A 23,387-nucleotide genomic window follows, 5' to 3' on the forward strand; every position below is an offset into this window, starting at 1 on the left:
TGAGCAATACCTGTCATTGGTGAGATGTTCAAATGCCAGTGTGTTCCCCAATCAGAGAGCTGGGGAAAAAATACGGGGAAAAGGGTACTAGTAAAGAGGGGTTTCTAATTAAATACTAGGCTTTAAGAGCATGAGTAAGAATCACCAACTCGGGAATGTGAGCAGAAGGATGAAGGATTACCAGAACTGATGGCATTATGGACAGGAATCCCTTTAAAGAAAGACAGTACTATATTTAGAATATTGTATTTAATTCATCAACAAAACCACAATAGAACTAATATTTATTACTACCCCCAAATGAGCCTTCAAGTAAATATGAAATTTTATTAGCATACACTTGTTGTTTGTACCAAGTGCAACATACCCAAAGGAACAAGCTCTATAATTTAAAAAATACAGGTCAAATCTATAAAGGGAATAATATTTCTTTAACAGGATCTGCTCATGGAAAAGGAGCAAATCTCTGCTACTGAATATTTCTTAAACATCTAGAAAATGGTTGGTGGTAAATAAATAAAAAATGCAATTATCTTCCTAAGCTTAAAAAACTAAACTGTGTTTTCCAAAGGGAATATAACCAGGCTGTTACAACAGCTAAACAGTTTGAGTCTGACCTGACAATTCTTTCCCACTCTCACTGCTGACTGCTAACCACAATCTTAGAAAACTTGGCCCTGTATCTTTTTCCAGACAAAAGCTTAATCATATAAACAAGGAGAGTGCTGGAATAAAGGATGCAACTTTCTGTGGCATATATAAGCAGACACATAGGACAAAGGGAACTCCGTATGTTCAGCTGGTGCCAACCTGTGTAACTCTGGCTTTAGCCTGCTTTTCTGAACGACCAAGGCTTGTGCCGTCAAACACTGTGAGAGCCCTTACTAATAACATTAATTCAGAGAGGGTCATGTTCCTGAAAGGGCTGTCAAACTTCACATATACAGGAGAGAAATAATGTGTGGGCTTCTGGAATGAACTTGAGAAAGAACCAGGGTCTGCATGCCCTGCCTCTCCTCCAGCCTTCCTCCCGGGGGGGCAGCACACACATTTTGCAGCTTGTTTTAGGACATGAGGTGGCTCTGCCCGCGGCAGCAGTGCAGTGCTGGGAGCCAGATCTGCTCCTTCCCTGCGGGCTCACCCGCACCTCTGCCTTGTGAACAGAGAGTTGCATTTCTGTTCTGTGGAAAATGCCAGTGTGAGTTCTCTGCCTACTGGGAGGAATCCATGCCAAACACCAGCATTAGAAATGCCTCAGCAGTGGTGAATTATTCAGTATTATTCCAGTACAATAATATTCTTCAAAACTTGCAGTTGTGACAGATCAGGTTTCAGTACCAGCCTCCACAAAAAGCTTAAGTCAAAGCAGTCATGCTTACTGAAAATCAAGTTTTTGGCCCACTGGGAACTGATCAGTACAAAGCTGATAACATGAGCTGAAGATGATGGGGCAGGGAATGGGCACAAAAATGCTCTGAAGGAAGGTGATAGTGTGCGAGTTGTGGCACAGTGCCTGCCTGCACTCCTGGGCTGTGCTGGAGCTGGCACAGACAGGAGCAGGTCAGAGGGTTTATATTGCCTTTAGCAAAGGTGAGAAGATATTAAGGAGAAAGTTGAGTCTTTGTTCCTTTCCCAGTATTTTGTGTCATGCAGAGCACAAAACCATTGACATCAGAATTGATTACTTCGAGCATTTAAGAAGTTGAGAAACTCAGGTGATGCACAGGTATCTCTGCTCCGATCAGCTTGTCCTGGGAACAGGTGAAGGAATCCCATATGTGTGTGTGTCTGAGGAAGTTTATAACTAACCACAGTGAAAGAAAGTGGAAGGTTTATTATTTTCTGGATAGGGAGTGGCAGCGGCAATCCCCGGGATGCGGGAACACGGGCAGTGGCAGCGGCAATCCCCGGGATGCGGGAACACGGGCAGTGGTGCCGGCAATCCCCGGGATGCGGGAACACGGGCAGTGGCAGCGGCAATCCCCGGGATGCGGGAACACGGGCAGTGGCAGCGGCAATCCCCGGGATGCGGGAACACGGGCGGGGAGCGAGGCGCGGGTGCTCGGTGTCCCGGCAGAGCCGCCCGGTGGCCGCAGCGTGCATTGCAGGGTGTCACCGCCCGAGCCTCCGGCCGCGCCGGGAGTGCCGGAGGGGCAAGGAAAGGGCGTTTAACAAACCTGGGCAGCGGGATCTGCCTGAGGGGTTTGATTAACAGAACTTCAGGGCAGGATGCACGGGCAGCTGTGCGCGTGTCTGCTGGAAAACCTGAGATCTGTTGAATGCTGAAACGTTTTGCGTATAAGGAGGAAAATACACTGTTTGCATTGTCCCTGTCAAATGAGGATCAAAGCTTCTGTCCCAGAGAGAATCAGGGAACTTCAGAACTTCTGCAGCTGATCTTTCAGGCTTGTTGAGGACATCTCTCTGTCTGGCTGCAGTAAGAGCTTGGACAGTGTCTAAATGTGTAATTAAAAAATCAGATTTGGCTCCTATTCTCTCCGAGTTCTTGTAATATTTCCATTCCCAGGTCTAACAGCAGTATCCTGTATTTACACATAAAGTAAGCAGTGTGCATCTAGTAACTACAGGCTCTAAAATTTGGTCTTGTAAGGTTCCAGTACTGAGTATCCCTTGGGCAGACATGAACTGTCAACTATTTGTAATTATCTTGCCAACAGAAGTATTGTGTTGTCTCACCTGTTCTCGCAGGTAAGAAGAGCGAACTCTACACACAGCAGATACTGACAGGTATGAGCAGGCTAAATCTCAGGCAGAGGATGGGTGCAATAAATACATACTTATTTCAGAGTTTTTCTATGATGCTATGAAGCTTGTTTATGTATCTAGATAGCTGAAATAATTTCAACCGCCACCCTTCATGAAGGTCCATGCCTCAACAAAAACAAAAGCTCATACAGGGCTCAGACTGACAGGCTAATGGGTAATGGTTGCTTTTCCAAGATTTTTCTGTCTGGGAAAAGAAAGAAGTGAGACCACAAATGACAGGAGACATCAGAAGTAGGTACAGGAGCTCTGGGATAGAGCAGTTCCAGGAGCAGGATCAAAGTTCAGGAAATCAAGAAACTGTACTTTGAAGAAATGGTCTCCTGTTGTTTGACAGATTTCCTCTGCATCCAAGGAACTTTTAAAATAAACATCATTCAGAGATACCTGACTATCATAATTTCCTCATTCCTAATGAATACAATCTGCAAAGTTCTGTTTTGACTCTAACAATCAGGTCAAGAGGGGGAATACAAATTTTCAGATATTTCTGTTTAAGGCTGGATTTCTGCTAGTGGTCTGTAAATACAAGATTTTCTAGTCTATTGTCAATCTTCTGACCTATCCAGTTGCCACTTTTTATTTCTGCTTAAAGCCTTCAAAGTAAGTTCTGGACTTGGAAACAGGATAGTTTGCACTAAGTCTCTCTTTAAATCTTCCTTTCTCACCTCTCCTTTTCTTTACAAGCAATTTCTTTGCTTGTGTGTTCAAATAAAAACTTGCATTAATTTCAACTAGGAGAGCAATATTTAGAATTCTTTTTTATGGTGCTGTGCTCCTGGCTTTTGTAAACAATAATAGAGAGTAATTTAAAAGATAATTTAAATGCCAGTGCTCTGGCAGAACAGGCTGAGGATATTCCAAATCCACAAAGAAATGTAGTATAAATGTGCATGCAGATTGGTAAAAATACAGTACTGGTTTACTGATTTTATGAAATATGTGTGGAAAACACTGTGCTTGTTATAAAAAAACCCAAAAGACAACCAGAGTCTGTGGTTATAGAACCAGTTTCATGCACAAAGCGCCATGACTCAGCTTTGTTCTGTGAAAAGCCATGAGAAGGCAGATGTCAGGGGAGATGATTTAAAAATAAAATTAGTGCTGTTAATCATGTTCATTTTCAGCAATTGTCAGTGATCTGAAGACTAGAAACTTGTTTTTTTCTCAATGTGGAAGATGAGGTCTTGATGTATGAATTAGGCTCCAGAACTGGAACCAAATACTGCAGTAATTTTTCCTTAGCTCTGGTAAAGTTAGCTTTGTTACTTTCCATCTCTTTACTAAGCTCTCAGCCTCAGCACATGAGAGAGTTTTTGGCCATCCAGCTGGTGTGTTTTTGGGACTGCAGTCAGTGGGAAGGCAGTCAGACTTAGGGGAAAGCCTGCCCTGAGTTACACCCTCCCACTGCAAAGGCAGCTGCCATGCACCATTCAGAACCAGCATTGAGATCATTAATTCTGCTACTGATACAAAGTGCCACCACTAAAGGTTCTATCTTTAACAAACAAAGAAATCACTTTCACTTCCAGCCAAAGACAGCTGTATATTATTGGTTCACTGGAGACACAAGGTTTTTTCAATATTTATCATACTATAAACACATACAGCACACCTCAGAATACTGCAGGACACTACAAATTAACTGTGCTTTTAATCATATTTGTATAGTGTATTATTTTAATTGTTTAGATTTAAGGCAGGCTTTTTGATAAGGTGGGCTATTTATTCCGTGTATTTAACTTCTAAGTAGCTTGAAGGGAAAAGTCCTCCCATTACAGGGGAAAAAGAAAGCAAAAAAAACCCCAACACATTAATTTTAAAGGAAATAGTACCTACATGAGGCAGAAATGATGTGAGGCAGAAATGATTTATGGCAGAAATGATTCTATCAACTTAAATACATGTTTATGGCTCCACTATAAATATGAATGTGCAGCAGCACCGATGCCTCTGGCACTGTCACCTAATTCAGTCACAACTAAACCATTGTGATGACAAATCTCATTTAGGACTTCAAAAGTTACTGGAATAATAATTGTCTTTTCTTACCTTGAGACAACCAGAGGGAGAATCAGCATTTTCAGCATCCTCATCAGTAACTCACCAGGAAACTGGAAGTAACTAATTTCCTGGAAATACATGGAGAGATGCTTATTGTTTTGAGCTAAAGACTGACAGTCCTCACAAGTGCTGCTAGAGCTGTGGATCAGATAACATTGCTAGAATCTGCACCTTTGGTGCAAAGACAAGATAGCAGGCTTTAAAAGGTAATTTTAAAATTAATTAGATTACATAATGTGTTCGTATTCAATAAACACACTGCATTGCTCATTCCTTTCCAAAGGAAGACAAAAATGAAATGTGCCATCTCTTGGAGACTACTGTTAACCAGTTGCCCTGAATAATCTCTCCATTCTGCATTTTGTCTGTTTTCCTAGATGTCTTCGAAGCTACGGCTTGGACACAAATGATGTTCAGACAGAGAGTGGTTTGCAGTAGCAGAGGCCAGAATTGATTTAATTTAGTTGCATTTACTAAATGCCTTATTTTTTAACTGAGATTTCTATTTTGTGCTTAAACAGTGCATTTATTAATGCATGTTGCTGTCTAGTCTGTCTGACTGATACAGCAGAAATGAGCACCTGCAAAGGGCTTAGTTGAAGTATGCTGGGGGAGAATTCCCCAAGTGACTTCAGTAACATGTTCTGCTAATGATGGGAAATCCCATATTTATTAATATGAAACACCATTAGTGTAATATAAACATCTGCACCCCTGTGCATCTGATGCTGAAAAATATTCCCAGTGTTTTCTTTAGCTGTATGTATTCCAAAATAGTATAAAATGCAATATATTGCACTACCAGTTTCTGCAGGCCTATATGAAATGCTACATTTCATCTAGCTTAAATGCCCACTATTATTATCCATACCTGCAACATTCTGCTGTGCTCCTGCTACGCTTCCCAGGAGTCTGAGAGACCAGAACCCTTTGCTAACCTATTGTTTGAGAATGTGTGGAAAGACCCAAAGGACAGCACAGATTGACAAATAGATGAAATCAAACAATTTTAACGAACACACACAAGTAACTTTTACCTCCCAAAGCCCACCCTGAAGTTCCCCAAGGTGCATATGTCTTTTGTTATGTAAGTCTGGCATTTCCTCTGCAGGGACTTGCTGTGAGCTGCTCTTACCTGCTGGGAGAGGCGCCTGGTCCTCAGGAAGAATCCCAGGAGGCAGCCGATGGTGACGGACAGCACGGAGAGGATGAGCAGCCCATTCCTTTTACAAACATCTTTGATCCGAGCGAGGATTGCATCCAGGGCCCCGGCCATGCTGTCCTGCCTGCTCTTTGGAGAAGAATCAGCATCCCATGGGGAGAGAATTCACTCGCTCCTCTTGTTCGGGTGCACAGATCTGGCTCTGTATAGATCAGATCAAAGCACTTCCAGTTCTGCTTAGCTGACCCGCAAGGTCACCCCTCTGCCAATAGCCACCAAGCAAGCAGCTGGCATTATTGTTCCAAATTAATACCAACAATCCTATTATCAACTACATCATTAAGAGCCTGGAAGAAGATTAGGGAGCTCTGGAAAATTAGAACAGAATGCAGTAGTATTTCTAAAACAAGACCAGTTCAAAACAAAGTGACGCTCTTGGGGGAAAGGAGGTGCATTCTTCAGCCTTCCCAGTTTGGGGTCTGGACACCCAAACCCAGAAAGGCAGCCCTGCAAGCCAGCATTCACACAGAGAATTCACACAGAGTTTTCCCAAAGGGCAGAGCAGGTGATGTTTTGAACAGGACTATCACAGCAGGGCAAGCTAGGTGAAACTGGACTTCATTAATTAAAGCAGGCTTGGGTTTTTTTTGTTTTCATTGCCAAAAAAAGGCTGAATGATCAGCATGAGAGACACACATCAAACAGGAAATAGCCACAGACTGGAACATGCAAGGACACCTTCTGTCACTGGGCATTTATTATCTTGGAAGTGAAATGATTTCACTTTTCTTCCAACCACTATGTTGATTAGAGTAGGGCCAATTTACTTTCAGAGGATTATCAGACTAAGCCACAGGGATTGCCTTCCTTTCCTTTGCTGTGTCCGCATTCAATCCCAATGCTGCTTTTTATGCTAGTGAGTGTCTGATAAAAATACACCACCATAACCATTCACATGCCATGCTTTCTTATGAAAGCATTTCTGTAGTTTTTGGTATACTCTTGAGATTATTCAAAGTTTTTATGGAAAATATTCCCCACAGTACAAGAAGGTTGTGTGTTTATAATGTTACATTTTATACCATGATCAAGTATTTGTTGTTGCATGCTCGTGTATGAGTGAAAAAAGCCTCAGGAGAGATTAAACTGTTCTTTTTTGGGGCAGGATCTCAATCCTGTGTAGTCGGTAGGACATATGGATACACACACCCAGAAAAAAAAAAAAAAAGTGGGGTGGGGAGAAATAAAAGAAAAAAGACTTGCAGTCTGTATGTGAACATAAAACAAGAAGAAGTGCATTGCAGAAAAAAAAAAAAGAGGATTGCAGAAAATTTTATTAACGAATCAGAACGTTTTATTAGTGTGTAAGTAAGAGGACTGGTGCTGAACCGCCCCAACACCCTGGTAACTTTGCTACCTTAGCAGCACGTATCCAATTGACTTTTGGAATGGAATAACAGAAAAACGCTTCGCTTTTCCCGTTCGTTCCCGGGGCTCCGGGCGCGGCGGGCGGGGCTCCGGGCGCGGCGGGCGGGGCTCCGGGCGCGGGCCGGACGCCATCATGGCGGCGCGGCAGCTGCTGAGGGCGGCTCCGGGGCGGCGCGGCTACAGCGGCGCGGGCGCCGCCGAGTTCCTGCACCGCAGCATCGTGCCCACCATGCACTACCAGAAGAGCCTGCCCAGGTACGGCGGGGCCGCCGCTCCGAGGGGACGCGGGCAGGGGGCGGAGGCGGCTGCCCGGGGTGTCCGCTGTGAGGAGAGGGCAGAGGGAACGTCCGCCCTCCCTGGGCGCCGCGGTGCGCGGCTCGCTCGGTGCGCGCTGTCTGCACGGGAGCGGGTTCGGCTTTCCGAGTGTCGCTGTAAGCGGTTACAAGCCTGCTACTGAAACATCCCCTTGGCGCCCAAAGTAACCTCGTGAGTGTAGCGGGGTTGTGCTATAGGAAACTTAACTCAGGCTCAGAGAAAGCTGACAAAGATACCGAATAGAAAATTTGTGAGAAAGAGATGTCCAGCACCCAGCTGTGAGGGGAGGGAGGGGCCGAACAGGGCTGGCAACAGAACTGTTCCTTCTACAGAGCTAGCAGCGGTTCCTGTCACTGTATTTCTTGTAAGGAATTAGCTCCCATCACTGCAGTACCTTTGTAAAAAGACAGTCAATTTGGTTTTCTGCCTTATTTCCCAAGAGTATTATGGTGCTGACTGGTGTCCATCTAGTTCCTTGCTTCTCTTATTCCACAAGAAACTTGTGAGGCATTTGAATAACGTGCATAAGTATTACCCAAATTTATATATAATATAACAGTATATACAGTATAGTGTGTATACATTTTTGTATGTATAGTGTATATAATAGTATAAGGAAGGATATGGAAGAAAGGAGGCAAAGGGAGATGACTGTGTAAGAAACACAGGCTTCTTTCACACCCTTGCTCATCAAGTGCATTTCTCTGTGTTCCACTTCCTTCAGACTGCCAGTTCCCAAGCTAGAAGATACAATTACAAGATACCTGAATGCCCAGAAACCACTTTTAAATGATGACCAGTTCAGGTATGGACAAACACACATTGCAGTGTCATGTTCTGCTTCCAAACCAAGTGTTAACGTAAGAAATGCGACTTGTGACAGCATTTTGACTCTTTTCTTGATTGTTGTAGGAAAACTGAAGAACTTGCTCATGCCTTTGAAAAGGGGATTGGAAGAGAGCTGCATGAGGAACTGGTTGCTCAAGACAATCAGAACAAGCACACAAGTTACATCACAGGTACGTTGGCCTGCTGGGTGTAGGACAAGTCTGTAGATCATTATACTTCATAATTGCTCATGATGCCATAAGTGTTATAGGCTGAAACTTAGTGTAGCCCAGAAACTTGGAATAACCTGCTGTGAACACCCTCTGTGGCTGTATTTGAGCAATTTCAGAGGCTGGTAGAAAGAAGAATGCTCATTATCTAATGTCATCTATTCTATCCGAATTCTGGGTAGATAGATAGTAGAATAATGATATTTTTTCATGAGTTTATAGGTTTAGGTTAAAGAGGAGCTTATCTAGCACTTCCCTTAAGGAAACTGAAGCAATCATTTCCAAATAATTCCATGTTATTTAGCAAGAAACTAAACTTTGAGGGAGTGGAGGGGTCACAGAATATAACTAAATTTGGGAGGCAGAAGTGGTCAGTAGTTGGGATTTAAAAGCCCTTAAAACTACAAAACTATATTCTTTTAAGGAGCCAAAGTAAAGGAGTGATAGTAATAGGAAAACGAGAATAAATAGAAACAAATCAGGAGAGGGAGAGCATGTGTATAGATTATTCTTACTTTTGATTATTCTGCTTTAGTATTGCTTCCATGTACAAGTGTCTGCTCATGAAAGTATTCGATAGCAGCAGAGATGGAAATAGTCAAATGCCTATGGAAGTAGAAGTTTCCATGTTGCCCAGTGAATGCACTTCTGTCCCTGCTGTGTGTTCAGACTGCCTGTTAAGGTGTTAGCTGCCACTCAGTCTGCAGAAAATACCACATTATTTCACAAAAACTGCTCTTTGGTTTGTTGTACTTTACTTTCCATTCACTTTGAACAACATCTTGGGTCGTGGCTTTATGTTGTTCATCAGTGCTAACCAGTATGCTGCTTTTTGTTTGTGAATGGTGGGGTGTCTGTATTGCTTTTTGCTCAGTTATTTTTCTTCTTTATGCCTTATAAAAGACCTGTTCCACTTGAAATTGGTTTCTGAAAGTACGTAGAGTTGTCTCCACCCTGGACTTTCAAGTCTGTGTTTAAAAGGCTACGTGTTGATGACATATGTGGTTTTAAAACTGTAGGAGTGTTACTTACTTACCTGTAAGAACCTGTAATTAAAGTTGTAACTTAGCCCCTGGAACTGCCCATTGCCTTTCTTACAGTCCAGGTCGAAGGTTCAGCCTTCTAACCTCAGCAAGATGCACTCAGTGACAGAGAGTTGCAGAAATTAATAGTGTAAGAGTAGGTAAAGGCATGAACCACTCCAAATGTAAGTATGCACCAAAATAGAGCTGGGGAGCTGCACTGTATGTCCTGGGAGTTAAGGTTTATCATTGAGCCATAAAGAAAATAGGGAGTTGGCCCTTGTTGCTAATGACATGGACACCCTTGACATGGATTATTCCAAACCCAGTATTTTTATCATTAGCCAACACTATCCTTCTTCATAATGGGGGTTTGGAGAAGCCTTGGGTGAATTATTTCATATGTTTGTCTTGTTTAAAGGCACCTCAGTGTGTGTGATTCATGATCACTGTTGGACTACATGACCCTCTTTTCTGACTCAGGAAGATGCTTTTATGTTCTGACCTCTTTCTGAACTCTCAATTTTCAGGTCCCTGGTTTGACATGTACCTCAAAGCACGTGAGCCTGTTCTTTTGAATTTTAATCCATTTATGTCTTTTAATCCTGATCCGAAATCGGAATACAACGATCAGCTCATACGGGCTACAAACATGACTGTTTCTGCCATACGTTTTATGAAGACCTTCAGGGCTGGTTACCTTGAGCCAGAGGTTTTTCACCTCAATCCAGAAAAAAGTGACACTGAGATCTTTAAAAAAATTATCCGATTTGTGCCTTCTTCAATTTCTTGGTTTGGTGCCTACATGGTCAATGCTTACCCCCTAGATATGTCTCAGTACTTCAGGCTTTTCAATTCTACACGGCTTCCTAAGCTTGACAAAGATGAGCTTTATACAGATGAAAAGGCAAAACATTTATTAGTGTTGAGAAATGGAAATTTTTATGTGTTTGATGTTATTGATAGAGATGGAAACATGCTGAAACCCTCAGAAATACACGCACACTTGAAATACATCCTTAGTGACAACAGTCCGGCCCCGGCCTTCCCTCTTGGCTACCTCACCAGTGAAAACCGAGATACATGGGCATTGCTGAGGAAGAATCTACTGGACAATGGCAATGAAGAAGCTCTTCAAAAAGTAGACTCTGCTATGTTTTGTTTATGTTTAGATGATTTTCCCATTAAAGACTTAGTGCACTTGTCCCACACTATGTTGCATGGAGATGGTGCAAACCGCTGGTATGACAAATCCTTTAGTCTTATCATAACTAAGGATGGCACTGCAGGGATTAATTTTGAACATTCCTGGGGAGATGGTGTGGCTGTGCTCAGGTTCCAGAATGAGGTTTTTAAAGATAGCACCACGACACCAGCCATCAGCCCCCAGTCCCAGCCTGCTTCAGTTGACTCTTCCAGAGCAGTGCAGAAACTTGACTTTAAGCTGAACGATGCCTTAAAAGCAGGGATTACCAAAGCCAAACAGAAGTTTGAAGCCACTATAGAATCACTGTCTCTTAACATGATTCAGTTCCAAGAAGGGGGCAAGGAGCTGCTAAAGCAGAAGAAGGTGAGCCCAGATGCTGTGGCTCAGCTGGCCTTCCAGATGGCTTTCCTTCGCCAGTACGACCAGACTGTTGCCACGTACGAGTCCTGCAGCACTGCAGCTTTCAAGCACGGCCGCACAGAAACCATACGGCCTGCCTCTGTCCACACAAAGAAATGCTCTGAAGCCTTTGTCAAGGGACTCTCCAAACACAGCACTGAAGAGCTGCAGAACCTGATAGTGGAGTGCTCCAAGTACCACGGCCGTTTGACGAAAGAGGCTGCTATGGGTAAGTAGGAATGCATCAAATGCTCCTCCTTCTGCACTAAAATGTCTGGTAAGGTTGCTGTAAATATTTACAACTCAGAATTTTAATGCTGATTGTACTCTCCTGCTCCTGTTGAGCCTTGCAGTAAAACAAGCAGGCCCTGTTCTCCTAGGACATGGGCATGAAAAGCCTGAAAAATATTTCCTATCAGTACAAAAATAAACTCCAGTTCTACAGACCTCCTCTTTTGTGGCTGAGGTGAGTTTACTTCCCACAGAAGTCAGGCACCTCTCTCACATCTGTTACTTTCTTTCTCCAGGCCAGGGCTTTGACCGGCACCTCTTCAGCCTGCGCTATCTGGCCTTGTCCAAGGGGCTGGCACTGCCGGAATTCTATCAAGACCAAGCCTACGCTCGCCTCAATCACAACATCATTTCCACCAGCACCTTGGTGAGCCCGGCTGTGCAGTTAGGAGGGTTTGGCCCCGTGGTGTCTGATGGCTTTGGAGTAGGGTATCAGGTACAAGATGACTGGATAGGTTGTAATGTTTCCTCTTACCCAGCTAGGAATGGTAAAGAATACCTTCAGTGTATATACAAGTCACTAGAAGATATCTTTAATGTTTTAAAGGGCAAGAAAATTGGGAGTTAGACATTAAGACATTGGAACACTTTACAGTTGCAGAAAAAAATGCAGATTATGTCTGACATACTAATCAGTGTTCAACATGGATGAGATTGCCCAGCCTAACTGGGTTCATATATCATCACTGAACTTGAATACTGTTAAATTCACTAGGAAATTTCTATCTATTTCAAAGAAATCAATTACAGACCTTGAATGCATTTCAGGAAATACAGACATTAACTACATCAAATTAAGTAATAGATCCATGTGTTCTTAAAACACATAATCTAAAATAGGCATTTTTATTGAGTTAATGAACTTGGAACATCTGTGTTCCGTGAATGTTCGGACAGACTACAGTACTGTGATACCACTCTTGAACTGTTTGGTTTTAAAAAAATACATGCAATAATTTTAAACATGGAAGAGTGGTTCCATTTGCACTCTTGCAGTAAGCTTGCTTACTAACTTACCTCTTTAAACTTGAATTTATATCAGAACTGATTGTGCCTCAACTGCTTGAAGCCTTTCCACTATAACAGCTTTTAGAGACACAAAAAATGAAGTGGGAGGCTTTAAGAAACCTGCAGTCACCAACTAGGTTGTTAAACTCACTGGAAACAACTGTATTTTAATAAAGCTGCCTATTAATAACCACGAAGTTCTTTTATTGCCATATCTAAATCATGCAGCAAGGGGAGACCCTTTGTCAATAGCTCATGTTTCTTACAAAGGTTGGAAAGAAAACTGCTGCAAACATTCTGCACTCTGTCTGGTATGTAGATCTTGAATTCCTCTCTTTTACCCTCTTGATTTCCACTCTTCTTCTGGGAGGCCAAGTCTTTCTGTGGAGCTGAATTGCACAATGGTGTTGCCTTCTGTGATCTGTGTAAGACTAATGCAGCTCGTGTCCCACTGGCATGGACAACAAAATGTATCAGCAGAACAGGAAAGTCTGAGCATATTGGTTGGATGTGAAAGATCAGGTTGAGAGGCTCAGAAACTACTTCCCTTTGCTCTTCCTTTGGGTATCTCAGTTTCCAGGTTCCCCCAGGGTCTTTTTCATTTAGCACAGTAAGTGTAAGCAATACCCTGTCCTGGAAGTATGAAATAAAAGTGCTAGCAGGTGAAAGCCTTTCATATGTAAGCCTGAAGGCTTTGCTCTTGTAATGTTGTAGTTTTCAGCTGAAAAGCCGTATTTTAAAACTGACTTTAAAATTTAGCATGGTTGTTTTTGTTCATTTAAACAAAGAAGGAAGGTGATAATTTGGGAAGATGCAGGAAATAACATATCAGGAAACAATTATCAGACCAAAAGTCTGAATAAAATTCACTAAAGACTGGCTGAGCTTTTTTCTTTTCTTTTTTGGGTTTGTTTGGTGGGGTGTTTTTGTTTTGTTTTGAAACATGAGAACAGCTGGCAAGATGGTGAATGCACTCGCCAAGGGGTACTAAGGCTGTCTTCACCCAAAAATGAGCTTTACTTAATGACACATTTGGAAAGATAACTAGCTTTTCAGAGGACTGTAACTGTGTAAATGTCAGCAGCAGTCAAGCTTAGTAAGTATTCTCAGGAAACTCACCTCAGTCTTTACCTGAAGTGGCAGAAATCTGCTTAAAGGTGTAGCTGTTCCCTTGAAGAGTTAACACAGTGCCTTTACTAGTGCTGGTAGCCATTTCCTCATGATAGGAGTGGTGAGTGGGAAGACTTTATTTGCTTGTGTTAGACAATCAAATGTAGGTACTTCCTGGTGACCAACTATGAAAACCTTTAAGGCTGTAAGTTGTGTAAGCAGTTACTCAATCCATTAGCTAAGCTACAGTCCACCACAACCATGTAATTCCCAAACCCCACAGCATTAAGGCCGTGGCACAGCTCAGTCAATGTGTACTATTTACAGTTTGTACTGAGGCCATCTCCAAGTGCTCCATGGGAAATACTTTATTAGGGCATGCTGGGGACAGAAAGTACAACTCAGTGATGTCGGTCAAAGGTTGAACTCCATCTTGGAGATCATTTCCAACCTAAATGATTCTGTGAACTTAGGTTTCCATTTCTGAAGTGTGGCCATGTAAAACAGTAACTCCAAGGAAGCTGCGTATCTGATGTTTACAGTTCCTCCATCAACAACCATGTCGTAACTTGTTAGGGGTATGAACCTCAGCATTTTACAAATTTATGGGTAACTTCATAGATTCCAACAGATTCCTTTGTTTTTTCATCATAGTCATTCCAATCCTGTAGGAAGTAAGATTTCACAGTGTTAGTCACAGAGAACAGAATGCACACAGACTGGAATTTAAGCTGGAACTAAATGTTACTCAAAGTTTGGGTCTTAGATATCTGTAGAAAGTTAAAATTTAACAGCTGAGAGTAGCAAGATCACTAACCTGAAATAAAATGAGCTTCAGTCTCAGTGTTTTTATATATGTATATTGCTGGGGTTTATTTTCTTATGTAGTTCCCAGCCTGTAGTGGACAAACAGCAGCCATGGCAGGTGAAAGGATTATCTATCATTTACAATACCCTGGTCAGGTGGGTAAGCAGACAAGCAGATCCCTGCCAAGTAGGATACCAGGGAACAGATGTGACCTTGAGATTCCTGCTCACACCCAAGAAGATTTGCAGTGCTGGTGTCATTATCCTGAGCTTTGAAGGACAGTGTCTATATTACTTTTTAACCACTCTGTGCACAGGACAGTGGGCAGGGATCTTCCTAGACAGCCATTTAGTATTCCAGGTTCTTGGTCTCTGGAATTACTGAGTGACTTAAATCTTTGTCAGCTGCTAAGTTAACAAATCCATACTTCTAAAAGGACACTGTTAGTAATGCTAGTTGTTCATACTTGATTCAGTTTCTCTCTCCATCTGTGGCCTTCCTGTGGCTACAGGAAGAGCAAAACCGGTCTAGGGTGTGTATTTTGGAGCAGTGACATGGGGAAAGCAAGCTAGGTAAGTAGTTTTGCTAGTGAAACTAAGACAACATACCTTTTCTAACAAGTTTATGTCATTGAAAGGTGTGCCAGATTCTGCGCCTTCAGCAGCAAACCCTGCCTGCAAACACATTTGCAGAAAGTTTTTCAAATTACATTGTACTGACAAAATAATAAATATAATCATTGAAACATCCAAAGAAGGTAGCTCAGCACAAAAATGTATTGCATTTCTTTTAAATTAGGCAGAAAGAATGGGCAAACTCTTTCCTAGATAGGGGTCAGTATAAGGTTGGGACCCTGCTTGTGCATTGGGAAAATTCAATCCAAGGAACCAAGTAAAATGAGGGAACACTGCTCCTCTGTTTTTCCCAGAAAAAAAAAAAAAGTATTTCTAACTATTCTAGGCAATGTTAAAGCTTAGTTTCTACGTTTATGTAGCAGCATCCAATTACTATTAATAGCTTTGTGTTCAGAGTCCACACAGGCATAATAGCTTCATAATACATTGCAAGGAAGGTAATTGAAAATGTGGAAGAAAGCTGATAGTTCTGGCTTGAATACTGGAGCCCAAGACACTCTAGAGAAGGAGCAGCTTGTATTGGATTTAGGTACACAAGTGACAAGCAAGCTTTATGTGTAAGGAGGATCAGCTGGCTGAGTGAACAGATTAGTATCCCAAACAAGCACTGCACAGGGGACAGTTCTTCACTGCCATCACTGTTGCTGTTTTTAAAGAGTGGAGGAAGGACAGCTCTAGGAAGGTGCTGTGGTTTATCTTCCATAGGAACACCTCTCTCACTTTAGGGTTCACCGTTTCCAAGCTGTACAGTAAGATTTACTAATTTTAAAAGTACATTTAAAAATCCCAGCCACTTCTGTAGCATGCAGGAAGGTTTCTTACACTGTCAAGTCTAACTACAGAATTTTATTAACAACTGGCTCAAAATCAAAGGTAGCTTCTTTCTGGTTTTCTGTAAGGGATCTACACTTGCATTTTGGATAAAGAAATCCCCGCTAGTGCTAGTAAGACATTTAGCTGCAAGAATGTGCAAAATAAGCCACAAGACTTCAAAATATTTGGGGATTTGAATGGAAGGTTAAGCACTTGGGAGTTAAGTAAACCACAGAGTGTGGAAGATCTAACAAATCTAACAACAGGAGAGGGATCTGCAGGGCACAGTGGCTTTTCAGTAAAGCCCATGTCAAGGGAACTGCTGGGGTGGAGAGGACGATCTGTATTGTGGGTCAAAACTGAGCTGAGTATAGAACAAACACCAGAAAAATCAAAGAAGCCCTGCTTTTGCCACCTGGAGCCATTCACCAGCCCTGTGACTGCAATTGTAACTTCTGCCCTAGGACTAAAATGAGGGTTTATATCAGAGAAACAAAGGATACTTTCTCCTCTCTAACACTCAAATGTTTTGTGGTGGTGGTTGGGTTTGGTGGGTTTTTTTTTTTATAACTACTATAATTTAAATAAGACATGCAAGCATTAAGCCACTTTAAATTGACTCCAGGTGTGGTTCTATTATGTGTACCAAAAAATACAGCAAAAATACAGTGATTATATGGCCACATGCCATGTTCAGTGCTAATCAAAAGTGAGATTTAGGCTTGTGCAGAAGCCAGGCTGGCTGGGATCATGCCAAATATAAAGCAGTTGACAAAATTGTTTGGAACTGCAGAAGTCACTTGAGCATCAGAAAACTCTCATTTACTGATTTAGGCATCCAAAAATTCACTGAAATATCTCTTCAGGGATTCAAGTACTCTCCAGTCAAGTGCACCAAACTCAGAATATTAAATTAAAACTTTTGTTACAGCTGTGAAGTATTTGTTCTGTAAATAAAATTGACAGCTAGGATGCAGAGCTATAAAGATCTCCTACATTTTATAGTCTTCCTCTAGACTTTTCTTGAAGTGCAAGTTCCTAAGTCTGGTTGCAAAGCTTTCAAGCAGGAATAAACTAATAACCATTATGGAATAAAGGAATAACCATTCATCAAAAAGATGGACTTCACTTAAATAAACACCTCCCCCAGCACACTGCAGCAGGGATTCTATTTTTATCAAATTCTTTGTAGGATCAGCTTTTTTGGGCTGTTTCTTAGCACAGCATCCCAGTCTGAGGGAAGGATAAGACAGGTTTATATTTGTCAGTCTATTTACACCTAATCCGACTGGAATAATAGGTTAAAAATAGCAGGGAGTTAAGTGGCATAGAGCATGACCATGCACAAGAGATGAGTCACTGCAGACTGGCCCTGAAGAATCCTTTCACTCTGAACCTTCAGGTGTGCTTTGTACCAGCCTGTAACTGCCAGTGATCTTCAGGCTTTGTCTGCTCAAGCTGCAAATGGAAAAATGCCAGTGTTCATCTCCTTTGGCTCTGGTGATGTCAACCCCAAAGAAAATCTCTTTGTTTTTTAGAGGACACTGAGGTGTTCATAACTGAGCTTGATGAGCTCTGTAATACAGCAAGGGGCAAGTGGTGCTCTGCCTAATGCTGCACTTTCCCTTTGGGAAAGACTCTCTTTTGCAATGACCTGAGCAGTGAAGACGTCTCAGATGAATTCAGATTAACACTGAGTCACCTGGGAAGCAGGTTAAGTACAACTCCAGGGTGTGCTTAGCTCTAGATTTTACTGGCACAGAGAATTCCAGCTGTTCGTGTTAGCTCTTGGCAAGTTTTTTGTTTGGTTTGGTTTTTTTCTTGAGTCAAATGAAGTAAAACAGGAACTGCGGAAGGATGGGAATCTGGGAAGGTCTGAGATGTTCCAGAACCATTTCAAATAGTGTTTATCATTCTGGAAGAAGTGCTTTTAAAAACAGAAACAAATCACAAATAAGAACTCACCTGTGGTTGAAAGTCAACTGGTTCCAGACCTCGGCATTCAAACTCCACAATTGTTTTGAATTTCTCGCTGTCTTCAGCCTGTGATTGAGTCAGAAAACCATTAGTTTCCATCTAATAGAGACAGTGACAAGCATTAGTCTAGGAATGGATTGCTCCAAAGGCAGCACTGTCATCTCTGATGCCCCTGGTGACAGCAGAATCCTAGGGCTCATTTCAGGGGTGGTCACTAACTAGAATTTCTTAATCTGCCAGGAAGGCTTCAAAAGGAAACCTGGAGGGGACTTATATAATCAACTCTAATTTGAGTGATACAGTTCTGTGTTGGCTTTTGAAATGTATCAAATTAGTCTACACTTATGCTGTAAAGAAGTCTACAAGACAATTTCTGTCCAGGGACAAGACCAGCTTTTGGTGTTCTTGAAGGAGGGTGATAAAAGCAAAAACTCAGAATACTCTTAATGCTTGTTTATCTTTCACTTGTTACATAGAAGAGGAAACAAACTTACATTGTAAGGCTTGATTGTCTGACTTAAAATATCTAAAACAAAAAAAAAAAGTATACAAGTGAGTGGCACTATGTCTTCAGTTTTATTTAGCACAAACCAAGCACCAGGATCTTCTTTCACAGCAATTTCCTTATACAAAGCAAATTAAATGCAAGAAGTGCAAGGTTTTCCCTACAGCTTTTCTCTTCAAAAAGTAGAATTCAATTTTTCTCCCTTCTCCTGAGAAGTTTACACTGCACCATTTTCCCATACCAATGCCAAAAAGATTTGCATGCTTTTGTAAAATAACAATTCAGATGAGTTTTGTTCATGCAGAAGGCTGGACTCACCAGGAGGCCTTGCTGTCTCCCTGAACGGGATGTCCAGAATGTGCCTGTTGGGAACTCAAGCACCAGTGCACAAGGGCAGAAATCCCTGGTGAAAGCTCTTTACAAAAGGTGTCAAGCAAAAATGGGGACTGAAAGAGAAACTGTGAAATGGATGATGCCTGGTCAGTGTCCGAGCACGTACCGATGGAGTTCTCCCTGGAGCACAGCTTGCACTTCTGCACCATCGTGGCGCTTCCTCGGCCGCCTTTCAGGGGAGCACTGTCCTAGAATCCATGGCAAGAGAGACATTTTTAACCACTTCAGCTCAGCCTGTGGAGACCTCTGCAAAGGTAAGGTAGTTTTTACAACAACCTTTAGCTTTTTAAAAATACTTCAACAAGGCAGCGTTTTTCTTAACTACAGGGAATAATAATTGAACAAGCTGAGATTATCAAAGAATATTTCTCTTCTAGACTTCAAAGAGGGAATAATAGATACTTGTGTCTTATCCTTATAGGCATGCTCTACTAATTCTTTAAAATACATTCTTACCATTCAGCTGTATGCAACAAAAAGGGATGATTATTGCTAAGAACAGGCAAGTATCCCTGACAAATTTTATCCTGCTTTTTCAGCTTCCAAATGCTGATTTAGCATGCTTAAATAATCTTGATTTACCTCACCTTCTCCAAAAGGATTCCATCAGCATCAGAGAAATAGGCTACAGAGAAATACGTATTCACAGAAATGTTTTTAAAATATGTAATACTTTGTTAGCAACAGTCACCCTTCAAATGGCATCTGTCAATTAACAGTCTCCAAATATTTATTTTAATATGGAACACGACAATTTTCTAAATGCATATAGCTATTAAAAAACGATCTCATCTAGAGGGTAAGCTGTCACATCCTTGATGCGGATAGGCGTGTAAGAGGCAGGTTTGCGTTCTCATTTTTGCTCAGAGGTAGGTTACGAGGGGCACACGCACCATCAGCCGCAGGTACTGCCACTTTTCGGAGACTTCACCGCAGTTCCCACATTTCAGCTGGAGAACACAAATCGGGAGTTTGAAAGCTGTCAGTAATGAGGGACACGCGCCGCTCCCGGCCCCGCTCCCGGCCCCGCACCTTGAGGTACCATCGGAAGTCCTCGCCCTCGGCCCGCAGCCGGGTGATGTTCTCCAGCGTGGCGCGGAGCTGCAGCCCGATCCTCTGCAAGGCAAGCGGCGGAGCGCCGTCAGCCCCGGCCGGCCCGGCTCCCCGCTACCGCCACGGCCCGCGGGGCTCCGGCCAAGGCTCCCCGCTACCGCCACGGCCCGCGGGGCTCCGGCCAAGGCTCTCCGCTACCGCCACGGCCCGCGGGGCTCCGGCCAAGGCTCTCACCTACCCCCATGGCCGCACGGTTCTGTGCCGTTCCCTGCTCCCCGCGCCCGTGCCCTCAGCCAAGATGGCGCCTCGACGCTCCCTGCCCGGCTGGGCCGGCGCGAAGCCGCGTCTGCCCTCAGCCAAGATGGCGGCCGCCACTACCGAGCGCGCAGGGAGCGGGAGGTGCCTGTGGGGAGGGGAGGAAAAGCGGGAGGCACTGTTTTCAGCATTACACATAAATTAATCACTTTTTAAAATTTTTTTAATTTTTTTTTTTAAGTCGCAACGTCTTCTTACAGACCAGACGTGTTAAGGGAAAGTAAAAGCGTGGTTTGGCAGCACTGCCATGGTGTACGCCCTCAGGGCCTGTGGGGGACCCCTCAAAAATCTTTTAACGAATGCTGCACAACAGATCTGCTAGCCTAGAACTAAGCTAAATACATTCTAGGTTGTTTTTCAGCTTCTCTGAAGCTGAATGGGACGGTCGGTGAAGATCCTGGGTGGCCTGTTGTTTGTCTGCTCTGGAGGCAAGCGGGTAACCCCGGGCTGGGAGGGAGGTGATGTGTGTCTGCTATAACCATTTACCTGTGCAGAGTCAAATGTTGTCCTTGGCTGGCCAACAGAATACCCAGCTCAGGACAGTAACAAAAGTTTGCCTTGACAACTGGCAAAAGTTTCGTTTCACAGAGCCTGACTTCATTCCTTTTTGCACTGCTGTGTAGAGAAGTGCAGTGTGTGGTGCTGCAAGTGAAGTGACACATTCTGAATGCACCGTTATAAAAAAAAAAGTATTAGAAGCCAGTCTCTCACCACAGCTTAAAAATTAAAAACGCAAATCTTACCCTTTTATTGAGTCACTGACAGTTTGTAACAACAACAAAATAACAATCAAAAAATAATCTAAAGTACAAAAACCTTTCAGAAACAATGAAGAACTGGAACAGGATCCTCCCTTCCCATCTCTACTGCTAACATTGCAACACAAACTTCAGTTTGTCTGATTTAGATTGGCTTAATCTTGAAGTGGAGTCCAATAAGACTGAAGACGAGACATTTAAGGTCTTGGACCAGGTAGTAGAATACTCTCAAGCCTTCTGGATCTCTGCAGTTCACAACAGAAGGAAGAAAGAGGAGAAAAAAAATTAAAATATTTAAAAAAATGTTAGACTGATGCTCTTAAAGAACAGGTTACAGAACCAATATATTAAAAAAAACCTAAAGCCTATATGGGGACTTTTTAGGTATCATCTTAGACAGACACAGATTTGTTTCATTCTACACTGACTGATTAAATATTCTGTACTCCAACTGTGAATATCTTAAGTTTTTACAAAATATACATTTTTATCATGAAAACAAGTATCAACAGCACTCAGGATTTTACCCCCCACTGCCCCTTCCCCACAACAGTCAAGTCTTTTCAGCTTAGGTGAAATACAGATATCTTGATTCTCCCAAAGAAGCACAAACAGGCCAATGGCAGCTCAGACTCTGTGTGTGTGACAGGGCTCCTGCAGCAGGGTCAGCTCTCTGAGTTTGGGAACACAGCCTGTAACGCCACAGACTAAAGGCATCTGGCACATTGTGCTGCAACACAGAGCACTGGAGCTGACTCGTACTTTAAACAATATAAAATACGTGTACCAAATAACCAGAAAGTTCTAATACAGATTGGTAAATAGAAACAAGGGCAGCATAAAAAGCAGAGTACGTACTTGGACTGATTTACATCAATGAGGGAACCGATTTTTGACGTGGTGAAGGAGATGTGCTCATCACCAATTACTATCTCGAGCTCCTGAAAAATAAAAGGTTATAGGAACTCACTGCCTCATGGTACCAGTGACAGAAATATTTCAGTATGTGATGGTTTTTATTACAAATTTCTATTACAGAGATATCAAATGCAGCAGGTCTGTGGATTGTATTAGCTTCCACAACTACACTACCACTGAGGCATTACTCAGGTTTTAAAGCAGTATTTTTTTTTCCTTTCAGCTGGAAAAAAATACTGGCTTGAAGAAAAAGTTTAGTTACGTTTCCAAGGAGTTAACATATGAAAATTAAAGACAAATTAGAAGAGACACTATGCACCGTACCTGTCGGCCCACTCTGTCAGGAGGAGGCCACAGAGCATCATCTTCTTTTGTGATTTCACTGTCGTCGATTATTCTCTTCAGCTCCTCCATCACACTCTTGTGCACATAAGCCTGGACACAACATTCCGGCAGAGAAATAAATACAGCCCTGCCCACAGCGCCCCGGCAACGCCATCCAACCCCGAGGCCTGCCCACAGTCCCTCTGGCTGGCACAGACGCCCTCGGCCGCGCTGCCCTCACCTCCTTTCGGATCATCACATCGTTCTTGTAGTTGCTGTTGTTGGCGTAGCGCAGCTTCCCTGTGGGGAGAGGCTGCGCATTAAACCCCGCCGGGGGTCCCGCGGCCCGGCAGCCCGCCCTCGGGGAGCGCGGCACACCTCCCCCGGGCCCCCGCCCCGCTCTCACCGTCAGGCCGGAATTCGAACTCGAGGAACTCGTGCCCGAATTTCCCCTTGTGCCCCACGTAGTAGCGGAGGTAGAAATCACTCGCCATGGCCCTCCACAGAGGATCTACGTCATCAAAGGGAAGCGGAGCGGCGCCAACGCTCCAAGGCGCTCACTCGGCTCCCTCCAGGAGCGGCCGCGGCCGCCCCCTGGCGGGCCGGGGGGGAAGGCTGTCCGTGAGGGGGAGCTCGGGCCCGTTCCCTCAGCGGGGCTGCGCCGGCCCGGGGCCAGCACCCCAGCGGGACACGGCCGCACCCCAGAGGGACACGGCCGCACCCCAGCGGGACACGGCCTCAGCACAGCTGGGGAGAGCCCACAGCGACACGGGACGGTGCCAGGTGAGGCATGGCCGCACCTCTGCTGTTCCCAGGGCAGAGTCCCAGCCCTCGGCGGGCCCCTGGGGGAACAGTTATTCACTTGTTACTCATGAGATAGCCTGCTAGTGATACTTAGTCGTAGCAGTGGAAGAGATGATGTGTGGGTCGCCATTTGTGATGAGCTCTGATGGTTGCATTCAGTGCTGCTACAAGACCTTGAGTCACATTTTGTTACGCTGCACTTCTGAGTTAGAAGGGCCCCACCAAAACCATCAAAT

The 23,387-nt window shown here is 43.4% G+C and overlaps 4 protein-coding genes across 6 annotated transcripts in view; 1 reads left to right on the forward strand and 3 right to left on the reverse strand.

Moving 5' to 3' along the window:
• SLC1A7 (solute carrier family 1 member 7) overlaps nt 1–6,124 on the reverse strand; it is a 46,889-nt gene extending 40,765 nt beyond the window's left edge. The window contains exons 1-2 of the mRNA XM_041483275.1: nt 5,984–6,124; nt 4,837–4,916 (exon numbers count right to left, since the gene is read on the reverse strand). Of these exons, the coding sequence (XP_041339209.1) occupies nt 4,837–4,916; nt 5,984–6,124 (221 nt within the window). The remainder of the gene's footprint in view (nt 1–4,836; nt 4,917–5,983) is intronic.
• Nucleotides 6,125–7,524: 1,400 nt separating this feature from the next.
• Nucleotides 7,525–13,617, forward strand: CPT2 (carnitine palmitoyltransferase 2). The gene is made up of 5 exons (XM_041482975.1): nt 7,525–7,693; nt 8,478–8,558; nt 8,666–8,772; nt 10,364–11,668; nt 11,967–13,617. Exons 1-5 carry the CDS (start codon nt 7,572–7,574, stop codon nt 12,296–12,298), a joined length of 1,947 nt encoding a protein of 648 aa, XP_041338909.1. The 5' UTR covers nt 7,525–7,571; the 3' UTR covers nt 12,299–13,617.
• A 584-nt stretch (nt 13,618–14,201) lies between these two features.
• On the reverse strand, nt 14,202–20,415 carry CZIB (CXXC motif containing zinc binding protein). Of its 3 annotated transcripts, none has more exons than XM_041482976.1 (8): nt 20,271–20,415; nt 20,012–20,095; nt 19,873–19,929; nt 19,086–19,167; nt 18,576–18,607; nt 18,070–18,147; nt 15,265–15,330; nt 14,202–14,513 (listed from the first exon to the last, which is right to left on the reverse strand). In XM_041482976.1, exons 1-8 carry the CDS (start codon nt 20,274–20,276, stop codon nt 14,436–14,438), a joined length of 483 nt encoding a protein of 160 aa, XP_041338910.1. In that variant the 5' UTR covers nt 20,277–20,415; the 3' UTR covers nt 14,202–14,435. The 3 variants fall into 3 exon arrangements, with proteins under 3 accessions (XP_041338910.1, XP_041338911.1, XP_041338912.1); XM_041482977.1 differs by having other exon boundaries at nt 20,022–20,095; nt 20,267–20,379; XM_041482978.1 differs by having other exon boundaries at nt 20,022–20,095; nt 20,271–20,359.
• Nucleotides 20,416–21,064: 649 nt separating this feature from the next.
• Nucleotides 21,065–22,911, reverse strand: MAGOH (mago homolog, exon junction complex subunit). The gene is made up of 5 exons (XM_041482979.1): nt 22,754–22,911; nt 22,589–22,647; nt 22,348–22,458; nt 21,964–22,046; nt 21,065–21,350 (listed from the first exon to the last, which is right to left on the reverse strand). The coding sequence occupies exons 1-5, from the start codon at nt 22,839–22,841 to the stop codon at nt 21,251–21,253; spliced, it is 441 nt and encodes a 146-aa protein (XP_041338913.1). The 5' UTR covers nt 22,842–22,911; the 3' UTR covers nt 21,065–21,250.
• Nucleotides 22,912–23,387: the final 476 nt, after the last annotated feature.

Source organism: Pyrgilauda ruficollis, unplaced genomic scaffold, assembly GCF_017590135.1.
Source record: "Pyrgilauda ruficollis isolate IOZ18807 unplaced genomic scaffold, ASM1759013v1 scaffold6, whole genome shotgun sequence".
NCBI classification, from domain to species: Eukaryota; Metazoa; Chordata; class Aves; order Passeriformes; family Passeridae; genus Pyrgilauda; species Pyrgilauda ruficollis.